This window comes from Saprolegnia diclina (assembly GCF_000281045.1).
Source record: "Saprolegnia diclina VS20 unplaced genomic scaffold supercont1.1, whole genome shotgun sequence".
Lineage (NCBI taxonomy): Eukaryota > Oomycota > Saprolegniomycetes > Saprolegniales > Saprolegniaceae > Saprolegnia > Saprolegnia diclina.
In genome coordinates this window covers 1014584-1034236 of record NW_008246068.1, presented here as the reverse complement: position 1 = coordinate 1034236, position 19653 = coordinate 1014584, and the positions used below count along the sequence as shown (strand labels likewise).

General features: G+C 58.8%; 7 protein-coding genes across 7 annotated transcripts; 4 read left to right on the top strand and 3 right to left on the bottom strand.

Annotated features, from left to right (window-relative positions):
* Nucleotides 1–359: 359 nt before the first annotated feature.
* Nucleotides 360–2908, top strand: SDRG_00330 (hypothetical protein; the record flags this gene model as incomplete). Its single annotated transcript, XM_008605802.1, has 3 exons — nucleotides 360–446; nucleotides 490–997; nucleotides 1040–2908. 3 exons carry the CDS (start codon nucleotides 360–362, stop codon nucleotides 2773–2775), a joined length of 2331 nt encoding a protein of 776 aa, XP_008604024.1. The 3' UTR covers nucleotides 2776–2908.
* Nucleotides 2909–2964: 56 nt separating this feature from the next.
* On the bottom strand, nucleotides 2965–7596 carry SDRG_00329 (hypothetical protein). Its single transcript, XM_008605801.1, has 12 exons — nucleotides 7483–7596; nucleotides 6596–7421; nucleotides 6349–6543; nucleotides 5957–6304; nucleotides 5787–5913; nucleotides 5549–5744; nucleotides 5071–5502; nucleotides 4933–5026; nucleotides 4699–4878; nucleotides 4404–4650; nucleotides 3261–4349; nucleotides 2965–3214 (listed from the first exon to the last, which is right to left on the bottom strand). The coding sequence occupies exons 1-12, from the start codon at nucleotides 7545–7547 to the stop codon at nucleotides 2982–2984; spliced, it is 4032 nt and encodes a 1343-aa protein (XP_008604023.1). The 5' UTR covers nucleotides 7548–7596; the 3' UTR covers nucleotides 2965–2981.
* Nucleotides 7597–8202: 606 nt separating this feature from the next.
* Nucleotides 8203–10373, top strand: SDRG_00328 (hypothetical protein). The gene is made up of 2 exons (XM_008605800.1): nucleotides 8203–8607; nucleotides 8660–10373. Exons 1-2 carry the CDS (start codon nucleotides 8219–8221, stop codon nucleotides 10116–10118), a joined length of 1848 nt encoding a protein of 615 aa, XP_008604022.1. The 5' UTR covers nucleotides 8203–8218; the 3' UTR covers nucleotides 10119–10373.
* Nucleotides 10374–10947: 574 nt separating this feature from the next.
* On the bottom strand, nucleotides 10948–13487 carry SDRG_00327 (hypothetical protein). Its single transcript, XM_008605799.1, has 3 exons — nucleotides 13319–13487; nucleotides 12762–13269; nucleotides 10948–12719 (listed from the first exon to the last, which is right to left on the bottom strand). The coding sequence occupies exons 1-3, from the start codon at nucleotides 13427–13429 to the stop codon at nucleotides 11053–11055; spliced, it is 2286 nt and encodes a 761-aa protein (XP_008604021.1). The 5' UTR covers nucleotides 13430–13487; the 3' UTR covers nucleotides 10948–11052.
* A 58-nt stretch (nucleotides 13488–13545) lies between these two features.
* Nucleotides 13546–15149, bottom strand: SDRG_00326 (hypothetical protein). The gene has a single exon (XM_008605798.1). It carries the CDS (start codon nucleotides 15133–15135, stop codon nucleotides 13660–13662), a length of 1476 nt encoding a protein of 491 aa, XP_008604020.1. The 5' UTR covers nucleotides 15136–15149; the 3' UTR covers nucleotides 13546–13659.
* Nucleotides 15150–15236: 87 nt separating this feature from the next.
* Nucleotides 15237–16080, top strand: SDRG_00325 (hypothetical protein). Its single transcript, XM_008605797.1, has one exon. It carries the CDS (start codon nucleotides 15245–15247, stop codon nucleotides 16001–16003), a length of 759 nt encoding a protein of 252 aa, XP_008604019.1. The 5' UTR covers nucleotides 15237–15244; the 3' UTR covers nucleotides 16004–16080.
* Nucleotides 16081–16619: 539 nt separating this feature from the next.
* On the top strand, nucleotides 16620–18930 carry SDRG_00324 (glutaryl-CoA dehydrogenase, mitochondrial). Its single transcript, XM_008605796.1, has 5 exons — nucleotides 16620–17011; nucleotides 17061–17581; nucleotides 17627–18136; nucleotides 18188–18256; nucleotides 18300–18930. Exons 2-5 carry the CDS (start codon nucleotides 17450–17452, stop codon nucleotides 18831–18833), a joined length of 1245 nt encoding a protein of 414 aa, XP_008604018.1. The 5' UTR covers nucleotides 16620–17011; nucleotides 17061–17449; the 3' UTR covers nucleotides 18834–18930.
* The last annotated feature ends 723 nt before the right edge of the window (nucleotides 18931–19653 follow it).

Genomic DNA, 19653 nt, shown 5'->3' with positions numbered 1-19653 from the left:
AAAAAAGCATTGAAGGCAGGTTGCCACCCATCTGCCCGTGCAACGAACGACGATGAGTAGCACCTCAAGGTCATCCAAATTTATGGTCTTGAGCTACTTCGTTCTACACTGTTCTAGTCGGCAGCTCTGGCGCCGGGTTGCGCTTCTCCAAGGCACCGTCTCGCGATCAACAGTGAATTTTTTAGCGCTCGTGTCCCTGGGCTTGTGCCGCACGTATTAGCTGGTTTGCTGCAGAAAACGTACACGTTGGAGCAGCGGTGGGACTCTGTCCACACTGCTCGACCCAAAAATTGACTGTCCCACGTTTGTGGGTTGGAATGCTGATTGTCGTCGAAGGTTTTCGATTGCATTTTCGAATCATGCGTCTTCTACCGTGGCTCCTACTGCCGTTGGCCGCCTTCAGCGACGACGCGCCCGACCGCGCCGCTCGAATTGTTGCCAACATGGTACGCCTCGTATGTGCAACCTCGAAAGCTAACGATGTCGTAGAGCGTCGCGCAGCTCATTGGGCAAATGACGCAGCTCAGCATCAACCAAGTGCTCAACAGCGACTTGACATTGAACGAAGCCCAAGTCGAAGCGTACGCGACGCTCGGCATTGGCTCGTACCTCAACTCGCCCTTTGCGGGTGGCCCAAAGGGTGCCACGTACGGCTGGAACGCCACCGAATGGCGCGCTATCCTCAGTCGTATCCAGGCCATTCATAAGAAGATCGATGGCCACCCGATCCTCTTTGGCCTCGACTCGGTGCACGGCGCCAACTACGTCGCCAACGCCGTGCTCTTCCCGCACCAGATCAACGCTGGCGCGAGCTTCAACCGCCGTCTCGTCCACGAGCTTGGGTATTACACGGCGCGGGATACGGTCGCCGCGGGCATTCCGTGGATCTTTGGCCCGATCCTCGACGTGACGTCGCACAAGGCGTGGCCGCGCGTGTACGAGACCTTTGGCGAAGACCCGTATCTGGTCACGCAAATGGCCTCCCAGATCGTGCACGGTATGGATTCTCAAAAACTACATTTTCTAAAACGAGGGGTAGGGCTACAGGACAACCACACGATCGCAGCGTGCTTCAAGCACTTTATCGGGTACGCCGCAACACCATCGGGTCACGACCGCGACCCGATCACGCTCTCCGACTATGAGATTCTCAATTACTACATGCCGCCGTTCAAGGCCGCGATCGACGCGGGCGCCCTCAGTGGCATGATGAACTACGTGTCGCTCAACGGCGTGCCCATGGGCGCGAACCGCAAGATGCTCGTCGATCTACTGCGAGGTGCTTTGGCATTCGAAGGTATGCTCGTGACGGACTGGGGCGTCATCGACGACCTCTTCCTCTTTCACGGCGTCGCTTCGTCGCTTCAAGACGCCGTCGAACTCGCGCTCACCGAAACCTCGATCGACATGAGCATGGTGGCCACCAACATTGACTTTATCAAGTACACGACAGCGCTGTACGAGCGCGGGCTCGTACCACTCGCTCGCCTCCGCGAGGCCGCGACGCGCATCGTCACGCTCAAGCTGCAGCTCCATCTGTACGACGAGCCATTGCCCGGCGCGGCCAACGTCCCACTGGTCGGCGACGCCAGCAGCCAAGCCGCAGCGCTTGCGATGGCCACCGAGTCCCTCGTGCTCCTCAAAAACACCAATGCGACGCTGCCATTGGCGCCGAACGCGACGATTTTCCTCACCGGTCCGGCCGTCGACAGCATCGGGCATCTCTGCGGCGGCTGGTCGCTTGCATGGCAAGGCAACGGTGGCAACACGATGTTTCCGCACGGCCAGTCGGTGCTGTCGGCCGTACAGACGACTTGTCCGAACTGCACGCTGACATCCATGGCTGGTGTCGACGACGCTGGCACATACACACCCGAGGACCTGGCGAAAGCAACGCTTCTCGCAAGCCAAGCGACGTATACTGTCGTCGTGCTCGGCGAAGGCCCGTACGCGGAAAAGCCCGGCGATATTCGGGATCTCGCCCTTCCCGATGGCCAACTTGCATATGTGCGCGCGCTCGCTGCGACCAAAACCAAGCTCATTCTAGTGCTTGTGGAAGGCCGGCCGCGGCTCCTGCGCGGGCTGTCCGACCTCGCGTCGGCCGTCGTACATGCAATGCTACCGGGTGAAATGGGCGGCGCAGCGATCGCAAGCGTGCTGCTTGGGGCGGCGAACCCCAGTGGACGCCTTCCGTACACATACCCCAAGACGCCTTTGGACGCAGCGGTCTCGTACTACCACCGGCGCAACGCGGGCTGCAACACCAACGGCGTCTTTGGCGACTGTTCGCCCGAGTGGGCGTTTGGGACGGGGCTCAGCTACACGCGCTTTGCCTACAGCGACGTATCCGTGGTGCTCGGCGAGAACCACGCGGTGACCGTCACACTGGCCGTCCAAAACGTTGGCGACCGCGACGGCGACCATGTTGTCCTTCTGTTTCTGCGCCAGGAAGCCCGCCGCGGCAATGTGCCCGAGGCCAAGCGGCTCGTGTTCTTTGAGAAGCTGAGTATCGCGGCCGGCAGCGCCAAGATCGTGCGCGCAGAGCTCCGGGCAAAAGACTGGGGCATCTACACCAACGAGATGGGCCAGAGCCTCGAAAAGCACGTGTCGCCCGGCGCCTACACGCTGCTGGTCTCCGAGGCGGCCGACTGCGCCAAAGGACACTGCGTCCGCTTCACAGCCGGCGTTCATGGCACGTATACGCCGACAACAACCGTGCAAGTGTCGGCCCAGTCCCACGTCGCGTCCGTCTTGCGCTACCATACGTCCTTGTAAGCCGATGTAATATGATGTTGTGGCTCTGCCCGTCTCTGCACGGAGTCACCGATGTGTACGCAAGGCGAGCGCAAGGAGTGGCATGGAGACGCACCAGCGGTCGCTGGACAAAGTGATACGAGCTCGTCGACAAGATGTCACTGCCCTTTGCGAAGCATTGTTGTACGAGCCCGTTAGTGCGTCCCATCGAACCAGACGCACAAGGACTACATTGAGAGGGTTTTAAATGGACTGGGGGCCTCTGCATGGTCGCCATAAGGATCGTCGTCTTCATCGTTGTTGGGCAATGGCTGCATGGCCAAGTAGCTGAACGTCGAGTCGGTTTTGCGCGAGATACTGTGAATTGTCTGCGCGGCAGTCGGGCTCGCCGCGAGCGACGGGGGCTGGGGGTACGTCGGCAGCAAGAGGCTACCCACCCCCCGTGCCGGATCCGCGTCCTCTACATCGTTCGATCAATCTACCATCGATCCAAGTATCCAGTGTACGCTTGCTCGCTTCCTGTTCCAGAAGGAGCTGGACTTGGGTCTTGAGGCGCTGGATCTCGCGGGTCTGCTTGTCGATCTTGGTTTGGTACTCGTGCACGGCCGGCATGGACGCCACCTTGTGCAGGTCGCGCTCGCGTTCGATCGCCGTGAACGGCAAAACACTGCCGACGACGAGCCGACCGGGCGACGCCAACGCTGTTGACGACGACGCCTTGCGCAAGAGCGGGGAGAGTTTGGCCGCAGGCGACGACTGCACGGCGCGCTTCTTCTTGGCCGTCTCGGCCAAATACAGGGCGCTTTCGAGCTCTTTGACCTTGAGTTCGAGGGTCTTGTTCTTTTTGCGCAGCTGGTTCATGTCTTGGAGGAGAATGTTGCCTTCGGTGATCGCATCGCGGTGGTGGTGCTCGGCTTCGTTCTTTGCATGCTGGAGCGCATTTTTGAGCGTCGCGACCGATCGGTGCATGTACGTGAGCTGCTTGCACGTCTCTTGGACGACCTCCTTGTTGTCGTCGGCGAGCAAGGGTGCGTCGGCGAGTGCCGGCTTGCTCGGCGAACTCAAGATGGACGAGGTCGCATTGTACTTTTTGGACTTGGGCGCTTCGCCCTTGACGTAGACGATGTAGGCGTCCTTGACGGCGCGCTCGAGCTCCTTTGGGTTGGAGATGAGCACGATGCGCGCAAACTCGCGCGTCATGGCGCCGATCGTCGACTCCTTCTTGCGCGTTTGAAGCCGCAGCGCGTTGACTTCGTTGGTCAGCGCTTTGATCTTGATGTCGCGCGCTGCGAGCGTCTCGTCCATGACGTCCTTGTGATGAAATTCGTCAACCATTTCGTCTTGGACGTCGTGAATGTGCATTTCAAGGCCTGCAATGAGCTTTTGCATCGGCGCTTTCTCGTTCTGGAGCTCTTCGACGCGGTTGTCGAGCACAAACCGGAAGCTCTCGAGGACATGGTTGGTGGCTTTTAGACTCTGGACGTTCTTCTCTTTCTCATCAATGTTCTTTTGCAGCGCGTCAAAGTACTTTTCATAGTTGGTGAGCGCGGCTTCGAGCTTGGCGGTTTTGGCGCGTTCGGTCGACAGCAAGATGTCTAATGTCCCACAGTTGACATTCGGTCCATTTTGCAAATTTGAACAAAATGTACCCCGTGCCGACGCGTTGGCTTTGAGTTCTTGGATTTTCTTTTTGAGCGAATCGAGCTTGCTGTTTTTGCCCGTGATTTGCGTCTCTTTGATGGCTGTGTTTTGGCGCTCGCCCGCCAATTGCTCTTCGTACTCGGCCTTGAGCTTTTGGAGCTGAAACTCGTAGTCTTCTTCTTGCTGACTGAGAATTTCCTCGAATTTCACGTGGTTGTACGAGAGGTCGTCCTTGACGCGCTTGATGAGCTCGACCTACGTCCAATGCGTTTGCTTGAGCGAGCCACGGAGACGACGATGGACCTGTTCTTTGGCACGGGCGTTGGCGGCGCGGCGCTCCCCGTCCAAGACCGCGCGTTGCTGTTTCTCCTGCGACTCGATGAGCGCTGCGCATTGCTGTCGCGTGAGCTCCATCTCTTCCGAGAGTCGGTCGTAGCGCGCAATTTCCATCGCCAATTTGTGCTCGTAGCGATTTTCGAGTTCCTAATGATGGAGAAAGTAGTGTTGCGTTTTTCTCCAAAATAGGAAATTATGGACCTGCGAAAACTTGGCATGATTCGACTCTTTCTGGGCAAATTCTTCACTGTGCTTGCGCAGTGCGCTTTGGTACCGCATCTCGAGCTCCTCGTACCTAGTGGATTCGCTGAGTCCTACGTCGGGATTGAAAAAATGTACCGAATCCGCTCTTGAACGAGCGAGTGCTCGCACTCGTCCTTGAGGAGGCGCATGCGGTCAAGCCACTCGTTCTCTTTGCTATGGAGCGAAAAGTCCATGTCGCTCTTGACTTGCTCGTATTTCTGCAAAATGTCGGTGAGCTGCTCGTTCTTGTCTTCGATTTCTTCGCGCGAGACGAGGACCGCGTCGGTGGCAAGCGCTTTTGGCCGGTGGATCACGTCGTCGGGAAGCCCGGCCATGTTTTCATCGACCTTGAAGAGCACGAGACACCCGTCCTGGGACGCGCTGGCGAGGACGCGGTCGTCGTCCGTGAGCCGGAGCGTCGTGATTGGCTCGCTGTGCACACTCAGATCTTGGTTGGGTACGGCCTGGGCGCCGAGGGGCCATGGAAACACGTAGATACAGCCCGTGCGTGTGCCAACAAAGAGCCATCTACATATGCGATGGTATATGTTCAAATGCAACCGCCAAAGCCAACCGGTTGGACTTCGTGAGGGCGAGGGCCGTGAGCGGTACACCCAGATCCAGGCTCTTGGTCTCGTCGCCGGCAACGACTTCGCGCAGATGGCCGTCCGAGCCCGCGATAGCGACGAGCTTTGGGTTGAGGTGGTCGACGACGGTGGCCGTGATCTTGCAGTGCTTGACCACGAGCTGCATGTCATCGCAGCGATTCCCTAGTTGCTATGCTATACGCGCCCCGTCGAACGGCCTAGTACCGTTGGTCGCATTCCAGCAGTACGTTGTGCCGTCGTTGCCGGCCGAGTAGAGCAAAAGGTCGTCGGCGCTCCACGCCAAGCACTGAATCGTGTTGATGTGGCCCGTGAGCGTGTACGCGAGGTCGCACTACCGACAATGTGTCCACTTTGCACACTACGACAACACGTACCGTATAGGTATAGTAAATGTACACGGTCAAGCCAGCGCCGCACGCAAACACATGGCCGCCGTTGGCGAAGCGCAGCACGCTGCACGCTTTCATGCTAAAGTCCCGCAGCACCCGAAGGCCTTCTTGGATCAAATTGTAGATGCGGACGCGCTCCTTGAAAGCGACGACGACCTGAAAGCCAGCAGGGTGCAAGCTCAGCGTCGTCGGCTCTTCGGTGAGCGTCGCCACGACCTCGTACGTCCCAAGGTGGTAGTTCCACGACCGCAACGACTTGTCGACACCGCAGGAGACCAGCAGCGGTTTTTGAAGGCAGACGTCGACGGCCAGAATCGCGCCGGCGTGCGTGCCCTGGCTTGCGCATCACTTTGGTACTTGGTATGTAGAGAGTGTACGTTGGGAATGAGGTCGCGAAACTCGGTCGCACTGTCTTGAACGACGTCGATCGACCCCATCGCAAAGGTCACAAGCCGCTGCGTGTCCGTGTAGGCAACTGCAATCTCGCAGTTGGGCGAGATCGCAACGCTCTCGATGGCAAAGTCGCCGGCCGACATGGACCGAATGAGAATGAATGGGTCTTTCGGGTCGTCCTAGAATATCAAGTTGATACATTGAAACGTTGGTGATACAGCGAGAGGCAACCGAGAACTCAAACACACTGAAGAGACCCGACGTGCCGCCGAGGACGAAGCCTTTGGCGCTGGCGCTAATGGTTTGGACTTTGCCGACTTGAAACGTAGCTTGGAGCGCGCTGAGCTTGGTCGAGTGCACGAGCTCGACGCCGTCGTCAGCGCCTTGAAAGATAAGGAGCGTCCCGACTTCCGAAATCGTCACTAGGTACTGCCGGACCCACACGTGGTCGACAAAGTGCTCCTGTTCGCGGATCTGCGGCACGAGGCTGCTCATGCGCAAGTCCGTCGCGGTCGTAAGTGTCCACGAGCGCAGCACCATGGGCCCCGAGACAGTCACGAAGTTGGGGTTGAACGGCGACATCCGGATGCGTGTGCCCCGCGACGGGCACGGCGCATGGGCCACGAGCTTGGAGGTTGCCCACTTCCAATATGCGATGCGGTACGTTGGCGCGTCTTCGAGCGTCACGAGGCACTTGTTGTCGGCCGAGAAGGCCACGGAGAGAATCGGCGCGTGCGACTGCGACGGCAGCGTCTTGAGCCGCGCGCGGGTGAGCACCTTGTAGATGGAGATTTGGTTGGGCGTCACGCCGAGCTGGTCGCTAATGTTGTTGCGAGCGAAGCGCTGGCCCGACTGCTCGCAGACGACGAGGAGCTCCTTGTTGGTCGAGAGACACATGCTCTGGACCGACCGAATGCCCCGCGTCGGGTGGAAGAACTCCATCGTCTTGCGGTCGACGTTGTAGAGCCCGAGGTGGTGTGCGGTCGGAAAGAGCAAGGTCGCGTCCGAGCAAAACTCGACGTTGCTCTGGATCGGCCCGCGCACGCCGAGCACAAAGCTAAGGACAAGTTGTACACGCTTAGCCGCTGCGCCTACGACCGTAGACGGCAGAGACGTACTCGGGTCGGACTGAGATCTTATCGTTCGCAGCGTCGTCGCCATCGCCCCGCGGCTCGTCGGCCATGCCCCGCTGACCGTTTTGGAAAACGCCTGGTGCTTGTATTTTAAACGTGGCACATGCCACATTGTACAACGGCCGCAGAGGCTGCCACGAGGGCGAAATGACGCAAGAGTGGGACCGTGACACCATTTTGTTTGTGAGATCGGCGCGTCACGTCGTCGACTGCGCGTGCAAGAACATGGCGCAACGAGAAGCGCACGAGTGCACTCCGCGATACATCAACACGAATTTGCACATGTATTGTGGCGCAAGCTCCGGGACGAAGGCTGCCCCGGATGAAGTGACCTGCGGCGATGGCTTGAACCAATGGCAAGTATAATGTAGTAGTATCCTTGGAAGGATGGGGCAGGATATTCCTTCTGTCAAGAGCGTCACTGGCCCAGTGGCCTTGGACCAGGTGCAGAAGATCTTGCCTACCACGGCCCTTGGCGGCGTCACACGTACACGCGCTCACACATATATCGATGTATGCATGTTTGGCTTGTCCAGCGATGCTTCTATACATCGCTCGAGCTCCTCGACAGAGCTCTCTCGTCCCGAGGATGTCGAGGAAGCCAAAGGAACGTCGACGCGTCTTTGAAGTGGCACATGCCACGTTGAGTTGGCGTATCCGGCGTATCCGGACGATCGGGATCTGTGGCGTGGTTGACGCAATCCATTTCGAGATTCCCAAGATGAAGCTCATGGTACCGGCGTCGCGCCGCCTGGCGCGGTCCCTCTCGACGACGACCAAGCACCCGAGCTGGTTCTTGCGCATGGTCGACAACAACGACTACGACCTCCCGCGCCTGCCCGTGCCCCAGCTCAACGAGACGCTGGAGCGCTACCTGCGCTCGGTCCAGCCGCTCGTCTCGGCGGCCGAGTACAAGGAGCACAAGAAGCTCGTTGAGGACTTTGGCCTCGGCGCCAACCGGTCGGTCGGTCGCCAGCTCCAGGATGAGCTGTTCAAGCAAGAGTTTGTCAACGTCATGGGCCGCGCCTATCCCTTCTCGTACATTGAGGCGTGGTGGGACAAGATGTACCTCGGTGGCCGATACCCGAACCCGATCAACGTCAACCCTGGGTACGCATCTTCATTGCATCCAAACAGCAATCGTCTCATGCACACGTTGTAGCTATGGCCTCGTCGACGAAGCGCCAGGCTCGGTCTTGGCCGACCCGCTCGTGCGCACGTCCAAGTTTGTCACGTCGCTTCTCAAGTGGTTTCAAAAAGTCAAGGCGGGCGAGCTCGAGCAAGACCCGAAGCAGTGCATGTCGTCGCTCGCCAAGCAGCTCGGCACGGCCAAGATCCCGCAAACGGGCTGCGATGCGCTGGCGTTCCACCCGACGTCGACGCACATTGTCGTTCTCAAGGACAATGCGTTCTACAAGGTGCAGGTGCTCGACGCGCGCGGGAAGGACGTCGTCTCGCCGGCGTCGCTCGAGGCGCAGCTCGCCCGCATCATGCAGACCAAGGTCTCGGATGCACCCAACATTGCCGCCTTGACCGCCGAAGATCGTGATACGTGGGCGTCGGTGCGTGCTACGCTTATTGCGGACGATGCGACCAACAAGGCGTCGATCGAGGCCATCGACTCGGCGCTGCTCGTGCTCGTCCTCGACGAAAAGAGCTACTCGGGCTCGGAGCTCACGGCCATGACGCTCCACGGCAACGGGTCCAACCGCTGGTTCGACAAGCACCAAGTGCTCATGTACGGCGACGGTCATCTCGCTGTCAACTTTGAGCATACGTTCTCGGACGGCACGGCGTGGAACCGCTGGCTCCACGAGACGTGGCACGACATGCGGCAGTCGGACTCGGGGTTCTCGCCGCTGACGGCGACAACGACGTTTGCGGCGCCGGCCGCTGAGGCTTTGGCGTGGTCGCTCTCGCCGACAATCCATCAAGCGATCGCGACGGCCGAGCAAGTGTCGGCCAAGGACATTGGCAACACGGACTCGCACTTGCTGTCGTTTGACGGCTTTGGCAAGAACACGATCAAGAACTGGGGCATGAGCCCGGACGGCGCCGTGCAAATGGCCTACCAGTTGGCGTACTTCCGCCAGCACGGCCACGTCGCGCCGACGTACGAGAGCTGCTCGACGCGCGCGTTCTTCCACGGCCGCACCGAGACGATCCGGTCGGCGACGAGCGAGGCGCAGCGGTTCGTGTCGGCCGTCACTTCGGACGCGTCGATGGCGTCGCAAAAGGAGTTTTTGAAAAAGGCGGTGGACCGCCACGTGAGCTTGGCGAAAGAGGCGCAGCAAGGCCTGGGCTGCGACCGCCATTTGACGATGCTCAACGACACGGCGAGCAAGGCGGGTATTGCGCACGACTTTTTGAGCTCGCCGGTCCGCGCCAAGAGCTCGCACTACCAGCTCTCGACGAGCAACGTGACGATGCCGTTCTTGAGCTACTTTACCTTTGGTGCGGTCGTGCCGTCCGGGTACGGTCTCGGGTACCTCATCCAGAACGAGACGATCCCGATCAACATTACGAGCTTCAAGGACAGCAACGAGAGCGACAGCGCGAAGTTTGCCAACTCGATTTCGGACGCCCTCGCGACGGTCCGGTCGATCGCCGAGTCGTCGTAAGACGACGCCATTGTTTTGGGTCGACTCTTGGAACACGATTGGCATCAATGGTATCTCGACTTTTGACGTTTGATATGTGTCGTTTGAAAGCGAAATACGAGTATCAACGCCACACAAGCGCCGTAAAAAGGGAGGATCTTCTCGGAATATTCTCAATTCTCAATTGAGTTGGGGTTATTACTACAGAGCAACCTGATACTAGTAGTCATCATAGACCTCCCGTAGTATTGAGACTCGATGGCGTCCCCGTCAGCGCAACGGGCGAGGTCGATGCACTTGTAGGTATAAGACTGACAGCGACGCTGTCAAACATCGACCCGCAAGATACGCAAAATGTGGCTATGTGTGTTTATATATGGCACGTACCATATTTAATAGCTCGAGGAATAACTCGCGTTGTACGCCTCGCCCGGCGACGAGACATGGCGAGATAAGCTCTCCAATGTGACCTCTATTGATGTGCCAACTTGGGGCGAAATCATTTTCCGACGCGATTTGGCGCATCAAGCGGCCTCGCGTGCAGCAGTGCCACCACCGCCTCGTATTCCATTGGCTTAAAATCGAAAGGATTTGGCCACTCACAGCACTAGGACAATGTATTTTATCACATACTGGAACCAAGTATTATAATAAACAGTGAGCCTAAAACCTGCGATCCTGCCTGAGCCAGTTTGTTCACAGTCGATCAACAACAACGTCACCAACAACGATGTCACCAACAGCTAGATCGAGTTAGTAAACCACGTAGTATATTGTCCTCATCATTCACCAAATGTGGCAAAAAAGAAGAACCACAAGGTCATAATTCCCTAAACACCACTCATTGTAGTACCCATGCAACCAATGTCCACGCACGGTCGCAATGTCATACAATAAAACGATTAGGATATCGATTTCGATGCCACAACACAAATGTTGATTGAGACCACTTGTCCTACGCGAGTAGCACGTCAGGTCCCTCAAAGACCAGCGACTTCTTCTTCTTTGCTGCAGTCGTCAGCGTCACACAGAGCGTCGGGTCAACGTCACAAGGTGCGATAGTAAACTGGACTGTAAACACGCCCTCGAGGGGCGACTTGATCGGGGTCTCGCCCACAGGGCCAAAGTAGCTCCCAAGCGTCTGTAGAGACAGCGTCGCCCGTACAGTCGTCGAGTCGCCCGGCGCCAAACGGACTTTGTCAAAAAACACAAGGCGCTTCGCCTCGGGCACGTGACGCTGGCGCGTGGCCTCTTTCAGAAAGATCAGAACCACCTCGTCACCCGAGGTAGCCCCGACGTTGGCGACCGTCACGGTCAGCTGCAACGCGTCCTTGGCCAGAGCGGCGTGCGCTCCGTGGTACTGGAATCGCGTGTAGCTCAAACCAGCGCCAAACGGCCACTGGTGCAAACATTCCCCGAAGAGAGACCCGACCCGACAACCATGGTCTTGCGGGTGGTAGTGAACGACGTTGGCGTCGCTCGGGGATCGCGGGTACGTGATCGGTAGCCGACCGCTCGGGCTAATGACGCCCAAGAGGATGTCGACAATGGCATCGCCGCCCATCTCACAGGGCAAACCCGCATGCACAATGGCGTGGACGAGCGCAGGCAAATCGTGGAGCAGCCGCGGTCGGCCTTGGAGCAGCACGAGAATGATCTTGGTCGGCGTCGTTGCAAGCGAGCGCACGTACAAAAGCTGGTCGAGCGGCAGCGAGAGGTCGTCGATATCGCCGGGCTTTTCCGCGTACGGACCTTCGCCCAGCACGACGACAGTGTACTCGGCGACAGTGGTCATCGCCAGTGCGGTCGTGACGTCCGTTGCGTGTGTGACATTGCCAAGCCGTGCTTGGAACGCCGCGAGCACCGAGCGACCATGCGGAAACATTGCATTGCCCGAAGTGCCTTGCCATCCGAGCGACCAGCCGCCGCAGAGGTGCCCGATGCTGTCGAGAGACGGTCCCGTGAGCAAGAGACTCGGTGCCGACGACGAATGCAGTGGGAGCACGTTGCCGCGGTTCTGGACGAGCACGATCGACTCGCGCGCCATGGCGAGCGCTGATTGGATGCTGTCGGCATCCCCGACACGTGGCACGCTGTCAGCCCCCGGCACTGGCGTTTCGTACAACTTCAAGTGCAATTTGAGAGCGATGATGCGCTCGGCAGCCAGCGCGAGTCGCTGTTTCGGGATCGTCGCGGAGTGGACGAGCGCAACCGCGTGGTCAATAAAGCGTGTGTGCGTCGCGTCCATGCTCATGTCGATCGAGGTTTCGTTGAGCGCGAGTTGGACGGCCTCTTCCTCGGTGGCGGCGACGTGGTGAAACGCGGCGAGGTCGTCGATGACGCCCCAGTCCGTCACGAGCATACCTTCGAATGCCAAAGCACCTCGCAGCAGATCGACGAGCATCTTGCGGTTCGCGCCCATGGGCACGCCGTTGAGCGACACGTAGTTCATCATGCCACTGAGGGCGCCCGCGTCGATCGCGGCCTTGAACGGCGGCATGTAGTAGTTGAGAATCTCGTAGTCGGAGAGCGTGATCGGGTCGCGGTCGTGACCCGATGGTGTTGCGGCGTACCCGATAAAGTGCTTGAAGCACGCTGCGATCGTGTGGTTGTCCTGTAGCCCTACCCCTCGTTTTAGAAAATGTAGTTTTTGAGAATCCATACCGTGCACGATCTGGGAGGCCATTTGCGTGACCAGATACGGGTCTTCGCCAAAGGTCTCGTACACGCGCGGCCACGCCTTGTGCGACGTCACGTCGAGGATCGGGCCAAAGATCCACGGAATGCCCGCGGCGACCGTATCCCGCGCCGTGTAATACCCAAGCTCGTGGACGAGACGGCGGTTGAAGCTAGCGCCGGCGTTGATCTGGTGCGGGAAGAGCACGGCGTTGGCGACGTAGTTGGCGCCGTGCACCGAGTCGAGGCCAAAGAGGATCGGGTGGCCATCGATCTTCTTATGAATGGCCTGGATACGAGTGAGGATAGCGCGCCATTCGGTGGCGTTCCAGCCGTACGTGGCACCCTTTGGGCCACCCGCAAAGGGCGAGTTGAGGTACGAGCCAATGCCGAGCGTCGCGTACGCTTCGACTTGGGCTTCGTTCAATGTCAAGTCGCTGTTGAGCACTTGGCCAATGTCGAGCTGCGTCATCTGCGCGGCCATGGCCTCGACCGTCTACAGCCACGTGGTTAGCCGTCGATCGCATCAGTGCATCATGGTCAACCATGTTGGCGACGATCGCGCGGGCGTCGTCGAGGCAAGCGGTGTACGTCGCGCAGGCGGTCGCCACTGCAGCCGTGCTCCCCAGCACCACCCATGCGAGCATGCGCATCATGGCAAGATCTCGGAATGACCAACACTCTTCATTGTGGTGCAAAGTGGACGAAGCTGCGACCACATTGCTCCACAACCTGCGACTGTGCCCATTCTGCACCAGTATAACTAGGCTACTAGAGTAAATCTAATAGACAATTAGCTTATTGTTCATAGCTAAAGCCAAGAGTTTATGACCTTGCTAAAATAATGGCTTGACATACAACTGCTCGAACAAAAAGTGATCGCGCGTCAACCAAACGTGTAGTCGCCGACGTTGACGCTGCGCGTCCGAGCGACGTACTCGCGCATCGGGCCAGGCCACATGGTTGTGATTCTGCCGCTTGTCGCGTCCTTGTATGGTGACGCGGCGACGTCGGCCCAGATCATGGTCTCGCAGCGGCGCGCCATCTCGCGCTGGTACGCTCCGTTCACCTCGCTCGTCACGTCCATCACGTCCGCGTTTTGCGCATCGAGCGCCCGCAAGCACTGCACAATGTAGTTGGCTTGCGCTTCGCTCATGAGCACGATCGAGCTGTGGGCCGAGTTGGTGTTGGGCCCATACATCATGAAAAAGTTGGGAAACCCGTGCACTTGCATGCCGAGGTACGCGTGCGGGTAGCCGTCCCAGGCGTCGTGGAGGCGCTGGCCACCGACGCCGCGAACGCCCATGGGCGTTAGAAACGACGTGGGCGTGAACCCGGTGGCAAAGACGATCGCATCGACTTTGTGGACAGCGCCGTCGGTCGTCGTGAGCCCGTCGGCCATGACGCGCGCGATCGGCTTGGACTCGATCGACACGTTGTGGCGCTTGAACATGGGGTAGTAGTCGTCCGAGACCAAGACGCGCTTGCCGCCAAACGGGTACGACGGCGTCAGCAGGGCGCGCGTCGCTGGGTCGCCTACGTGCCACCGCAAGAAGAGCTGCGAGCCGCAGGCAAAGATCACCCGGAGCCATCCCACGTAGTGACGCCAGAGCACAAAGTACACGATGCGCTCGCGGAGGAGGTACCAGAACCAGCGCCGCGCGCGGTGGTAGCACGACCAGCGGCGCGCCAGCCACATCTCGGTCGACGAAAAGCGACGGACGCTCTTTGGGATCACCCAGTGGGCACTGCGCTGGAAGAGGACCAGCTGCGACGCGATCGGTGCGAGCGCAGGCCCGATCTGGATGGCGCTGGCGGCCGACCCGACGAGTGCAACCCGCTTACCGCGCAAATCGACGCTGTGGTCCCAGGCGGCCGAGTGAAACGCCGCGCCAGCAAACGTCGACGCGCCGGGGATCTCGGGCACGAACGGTCGGTGGAGCAACCCGACGGCCGAGACGGCGACGTCAAAGGTCTCACTGTCGCCGGCGGTGGTCGTGAGAAGGTACGTGCGACTTGTCGCGTCGTATACGATGTGGTCGATCGTCGTGTTGAAGCGGATACGGCGTCGGACGTCATACTTGGTCGCGCAATGCTCGAGGTACGCCAAGATCTCGGCTTGGCTCGGGTACGTCGCCGACCACAACGGGTTGGGCTCGAACGAAAACGTGTACAGCTCGGCCTCGACGTCGCACTCGGCGCCGGGGTACGTGTTGTCGCGCCACGTCCCGCCGAGGTCGCTCGCCTTCTCAAAGAGCACGACATCGTCATGCCGGCCCGAGCGCTGGAGCTGGATCGCGAGCCCAAGCCCCGAGACGCCAGCGCCAATGATGGCGACGCGACGGCTTTTGCCCATCGCCATGTTGTTGTGATCATTCCGAAATTTCGAAGCCAAAAATGGAAGCCGCTCGTTGATTGGCGGAATATGGTCGTTGTCCGGATATGGTATCCGGTATTGGCAGAGCGCAATAATGGGTCGGCCGACGAAGCGCATGGCACACATCAAGCGCATGCAGGCAGCCGCCCTCGAGCGCAGGACGATGGGCCTTCCGCCGCGCAAGGAGGCACCGAATGTGGTCTCGACCACGATCAACCGAAAGCGTACCAAGCCGGAGGCGGCTGACGCCAACGCGCTGGCCAAGCGCTCCTGCTACCTGCCACGCGAGCCAGTCGAAGCGCTCACGCGCCTCTTGAACAAGGAGGAGAAGGCGTCATTGGTCACCAAGTTCGCCGCAAGCAGCGATGTACTGGTACCTGTCGTCACAGACGAAGCGCAAGACGACGACGCTTTGTGCCACGACTTGCTGCACATGCGATCCTGTATCCAGCAGCTCAAGGTCATGACCACGATCCTCGAGTCGTCGACGGTAGGGCCGCGCTCCAACAAGCTCTCGCACTACGACCTGCTGCGGTACATGTCGATTCTGGCCTACTTGACGTACCTTACCGACGTCAACAACTCGTTTCGGGGCGTCGAGGTCAAGCGCATGGCCAAGTCGGAGGAGATTGCGCGGCTCTTCTTCCCGACCAAGCCCGTCGGGTACCGCGGCAAGCTCATTCGGCAGTGGACCGAGATGTACCTCAAGGACCAGAGCCTTCCAAGTACGGCGCGCGGCAAGCATCCCAAGATCAAACGGCTCTCCGGTGACGACGAGAACGACGACACGACCAACGAGCAGCGTTCGACGATACTACCAGAGGAAGCTACGTCGCCGGGCATAACTATCTAGTGCATTTGGTGCAGAATGCATCATATCGTTAGTGTCAAGTGCATGCATGTAGCTTCGCGCCATAGCAAATGTCTGGGTGCACGAGAGCATGCGTCGACGATGATGTACTAGAAGTAGATCCTACAATTTGATGCTACAATGGAGGCGCACGGTACCCTAGAACACGCCCATGAAGTAGCCACGTCAAGCTGTCTTTAGAGACACGAGTGGCCCTTGACGACGAGTGGTATCAAGTCGGCCGAGGTGCGTGAGGCCGTGGTAGTACCGCATTAGTGCTCTCAACTGCGGCCGTGTAGTTCTACGCCCTCTACCCAGTAGGTGGCGCAACAAGCACCGTCGTCGTTCTTTAAGCACTACACTCAAGCCCCACGGCGGTGCAAAGCTCGGTGCTGCACGAGCCCACGCGCTACGAGCCAATGACAGTGGTGGCTTTGGCGACCTTTGTCGCTTGGGACTACTCTCCTGTTTGCATTGGCAATGTGTACGATCTCTCGGTGCTGTCGAGAAGGAAAGAGAGAGCTCCTGAAGTCGCACCCAACGGTGCCAGTCCAGTGGTTTGTGTACATGTCCTGTACCCACCTCGGTACATTCACCTTCTCACAGCGCTGTCATCAGCCGCCATTTCCACTCGAATTTTGTCCCGTCGTCGTACACATACCAAAGTTCACGTCGAGCGAGTAGCTTGGGCCAACGGCCCATCCTTCAAGGCGTAGCTACTCTGCCGCGTCTACTGCTATCCTTGAGAACACACGTGAAGTCCAGACGTATTCGCGTGGTGAGCAAGCAGGCTGCGCTCGTGTCGTCGTCACCACCCCAATGCACTCGTACGAGCTATCAGCAAGAGCACCTGCATGACCTCTCGGTAGCGGCGCGGTGCCCAAATACTACCAAATTGACCTTGACCCAATTTGGCATCCAGAATATGGTCCACGGACACCCAAGGACTCCTTGCAGCGGTACCAGACGGTGATGCGCGCGCGCCTCGGCCTCGCTGCGCGCCTTGCACATGTGTGACTACAGCCCGACGACAAGTGCAATCTCAGAGTGAGCGATCTAGGTGACGCCGGGCGAAGCAGTCGATGGCGCGACGCCCACGAAGCAGGCAGCGAGTCCAAGGCTGTCCCTTGCCATCCTCCACGGCAGCATATGTCCTTGAACTGCAAGTCCAGCCACCTGGCACGCCATCACGCTGTGGATTATTTAGCGAATCGTATCGGCGGAGCCCGGCCCAACTTCAACCGACACATCCCTTTCTACACCTCCTAAGTTCGTTTTCTCCTCTAAAGTACGCGACAGGCCGCCGTACTTTGCCGAATCGTTTGATATATGTATTGCCGTGTTAAGTGCGGCGTACTTTGCCGTTGACAACCGCCACCCAGGCTGGGGTTGGGCCGTGGCGAGCTAGATTCACTTCCCTTTCGTTCGCCGAAGCACCACCACCACACCATGCTGTCCCGCGTCTCGAGCTTCGCCGCCAAGAAGCAGGTCCGCTCGTTCGCGGCCAAGGCCAGCGCCTTCAACTACCAGGACCCGCTGAACCTCGACAGCTGCCTCACGGACGAGGAGCGCCTCATCCGCGTACGCTCCTCTTGATGGCGAAATCGGCTGATGCATGGCTCTTAGGACTCGGCCAACGCCTACTGCCAGCAAGAGCTCATGCCCCGCATCGTCAAGGCCAACCGCGACGGCACGTTTGATAAGAAGATCATGAAGGAAATGGGTGAGCTCGGTCTTCTTGGCCCAACCATCAAGGGCTACGACTGCGCCGGCGTCGGCTACGTCTCGTACGGCCTCATCGCCAACGCGGTCGAGCGCGTTGACTCGGCGTACCGCTCGGCCATGAGCGTGCAGTCGTCGCTCGTCATGTGGCCCATCTACAAGTTTGGCTCGGAGGAGCAGAAGAAGAAGTACCTCCCGCAGCTGGCGGCCGGCGACCTCATCGGTTGCTTTGGCCTCACGGAGCCCAACCACGGATCGGACCCGAGCTCGATGGAGACGCGCGCGCGCCTTGACGGCGACCACTACATTCTCAACGGCGCCAAGAACTGGATCACCAACTCGCCGATCGCTGACGTCATGGTCGTCTGGGCCAAGGACGACCACGGCGACATCCGCGGCTTCATCGTCGACCGCGTACGTCGTCCACTCTGCCTATAAACACATAGGCTTATATGACCGGTGTAGGACACCCCCGGTATCTCGACGCCGTACATTGAGGGCAAGGCCACGCTCCTCGCCTCGGCCACGGGCATGGTATGTCAAGTCGCGTTCACTTGGATCTAATCTTGCTGCTTAGATTTTCTTGGAAGACGTCAAGATCCCCAAGGGCAACATGCTCCCGCACGTCAAGGGCCTCAAGGGTCCGTTCACGTGCCTCAACAGCGCGCGCTACGGTATTGCGTGGGGCTCGCTCGGCGCGGCCACGTCGTGCTATGAGATCGCCCGCCAGTACACGCTGGACCGCAGCCAGTTTGGCGCGCCGCTCGCGGCCAACCAGCTCATCCAGAAGAAGCTGGCGGACATGCTCACGGAGATCAACCTCGGTCTCTTTGCGTGCCTGCAGGTCGGCCGGCTCCAGGACGCGGGCCCCGTCTCGCCTGAGATCATCTCGATCGTCAAGCGCAACTCGTGCGGCAAGTCGCTCGACATTGCTCGCACGGCGCGCGACATGCTCGGCGGCAACGGCGTCTCGGACGAGTACCACGTCGTCCGCCACTCGATGAACCTTGAGGCCGTCAACACGTACGAAGGCACGCACGATGTGCACGCGCTCATCCTCGGCCGCGCCATCACGGGCATCCCGGCCTTCGTCCCGCGCATGGCCCCGTAAACTCCTCGTTTCGAGATAGACTATCACCTGCGTACTACACTTCCTGTGGCTGTTTTTTCGAGTTGGTCGACATTTACGATACCACACTATACCAACGGGTGCGATACAGCGCTCACTCTGACGTGCAACTGAGCACCGGTAGGGAGGACGTAGAATTGTAGCGAGGCTCGGATGGGGGCGCGAGATGCCTGCGGTTGGGAGGGTATATAAAGACATCTCTTATCCTGGTAGGAACGTTTACGTGGTGTACCAGCATCCCAGGGGATTAATTCGATGTGTCGTGTCTCAATCCGGCCAACCCATTGGCTATATATCGAGCCATTTTGGCCAATCGCATCGCGCGAAACCTGTCCCGTAAAGTGCGATTTGGTAGTTCCCGTTAAGTGCTGTCACATGTGGGACATTATACTTGATTTTAAGTACGACGCACTTCTAAGAGCACATGTCGTACATAAGGTATTTCCGCACCTAATCGCAATGGTGTTGCATTTGGATTGCAGAAGCGCGCGAAGACCGCCGTCGTCGCAATACCGTTAATCAATCAACGCTTCGCATTCAATACAAAAGTTCCTACCAGCTCACCCCGGAAGGGACCTGTTATACCATTGGAAGGAGGAATTCCAACTTGGTGCTCGAGAGTGGCGGTGACACACTGTGTACGAAGACAGTGTTTTGACTCGGGTTCGCCAGCTTCAACTCGTGTCGGTTCGTCAACCGCGTCGCCGTATTTGGCGCCAAAATCATCGTTCGAGAGGTCATGAATACAAAAACTAATATTCTACATCGCGTGATTGCATTGCGGTCAACTAACTTCTTGCCT

Excerpts from the sequence above, each read along its gene's own strand:
- SDRG_00329 (XM_008605801.1), bottom strand. The coding sequence starts at position 7,547 with ATGGCCGACGAGCCGCGGGGCGATGGCGACGACGCTGCGAACGATAAG. Across the intron at positions 5,027-5,070 it reads CTCGTTCAAGAGCGGATTCG|GTACGAGGAGCTCGAGATGC; the intron begins GTACATTTTTTC and ends CGAATCCACTAG. Across the intron at positions 4,651-4,698 it reads ACGCCCGTGCCAAAGAACAG|GTCGAGCTCATCAAGCGCGT; the intron begins GTCCATCGTCGT and ends CATTGGACGTAG.
- SDRG_00328 (XM_008605800.1), top strand. The coding sequence starts at position 8,219 with ATGAAGCTCATGGTACCGGCGTCGCGCCGCCTGGCGCGGTCCCTCTCG. Across the intron at positions 8,608-8,659 it reads CCGATCAACGTCAACCCTGG|CTATGGCCTCGTCGACGAAG; the intron begins GTACGCATCTTC and ends CACACGTTGTAG.
- SDRG_00327 (XM_008605799.1), bottom strand. The coding sequence starts at position 13,429 with ATGATGCGCATGCTCGCATGGGTGGTGCTGGGGAGCACGGCTGCAGTG. Across the intron at positions 13,270-13,318 it reads GCGCGATCGTCGCCAACATG|ACGGTCGAGGCCATGGCCGC; the intron begins GTTGACCATGAT and ends ACGTGGCTGTAG. Across the intron at positions 12,720-12,761 it reads GGCCTCCCAGATCGTGCACG|GGCTACAGGACAACCACACG; the intron begins GTATGGATTCTC and ends AACGAGGGGTAG.
- SDRG_00326 (XM_008605798.1), bottom strand. The coding sequence starts at position 15,135 with ATGGCGATGGGCAAAAGCCGTCGCGTCGCCATCATTGGCGCTGGCGTC.
- SDRG_00325 (XM_008605797.1), top strand. The coding sequence starts at position 15,245 with ATGGGTCGGCCGACGAAGCGCATGGCACACATCAAGCGCATGCAGGCA.
- SDRG_00324 (XM_008605796.1), top strand. The coding sequence starts at position 17,450 with ATGCTGTCCCGCGTCTCGAGCTTCGCCGCCAAGAAGCAGGTCCGCTCG. Across the intron at positions 17,582-17,626 it reads ACGAGGAGCGCCTCATCCGC|GACTCGGCCAACGCCTACTG; the intron begins GTACGCTCCTCT and ends CATGGCTCTTAG. Across the intron at positions 18,137-18,187 it reads GCGGCTTCATCGTCGACCGC|GACACCCCCGGTATCTCGAC; the intron begins GTACGTCGTCCA and ends TGACCGGTGTAG.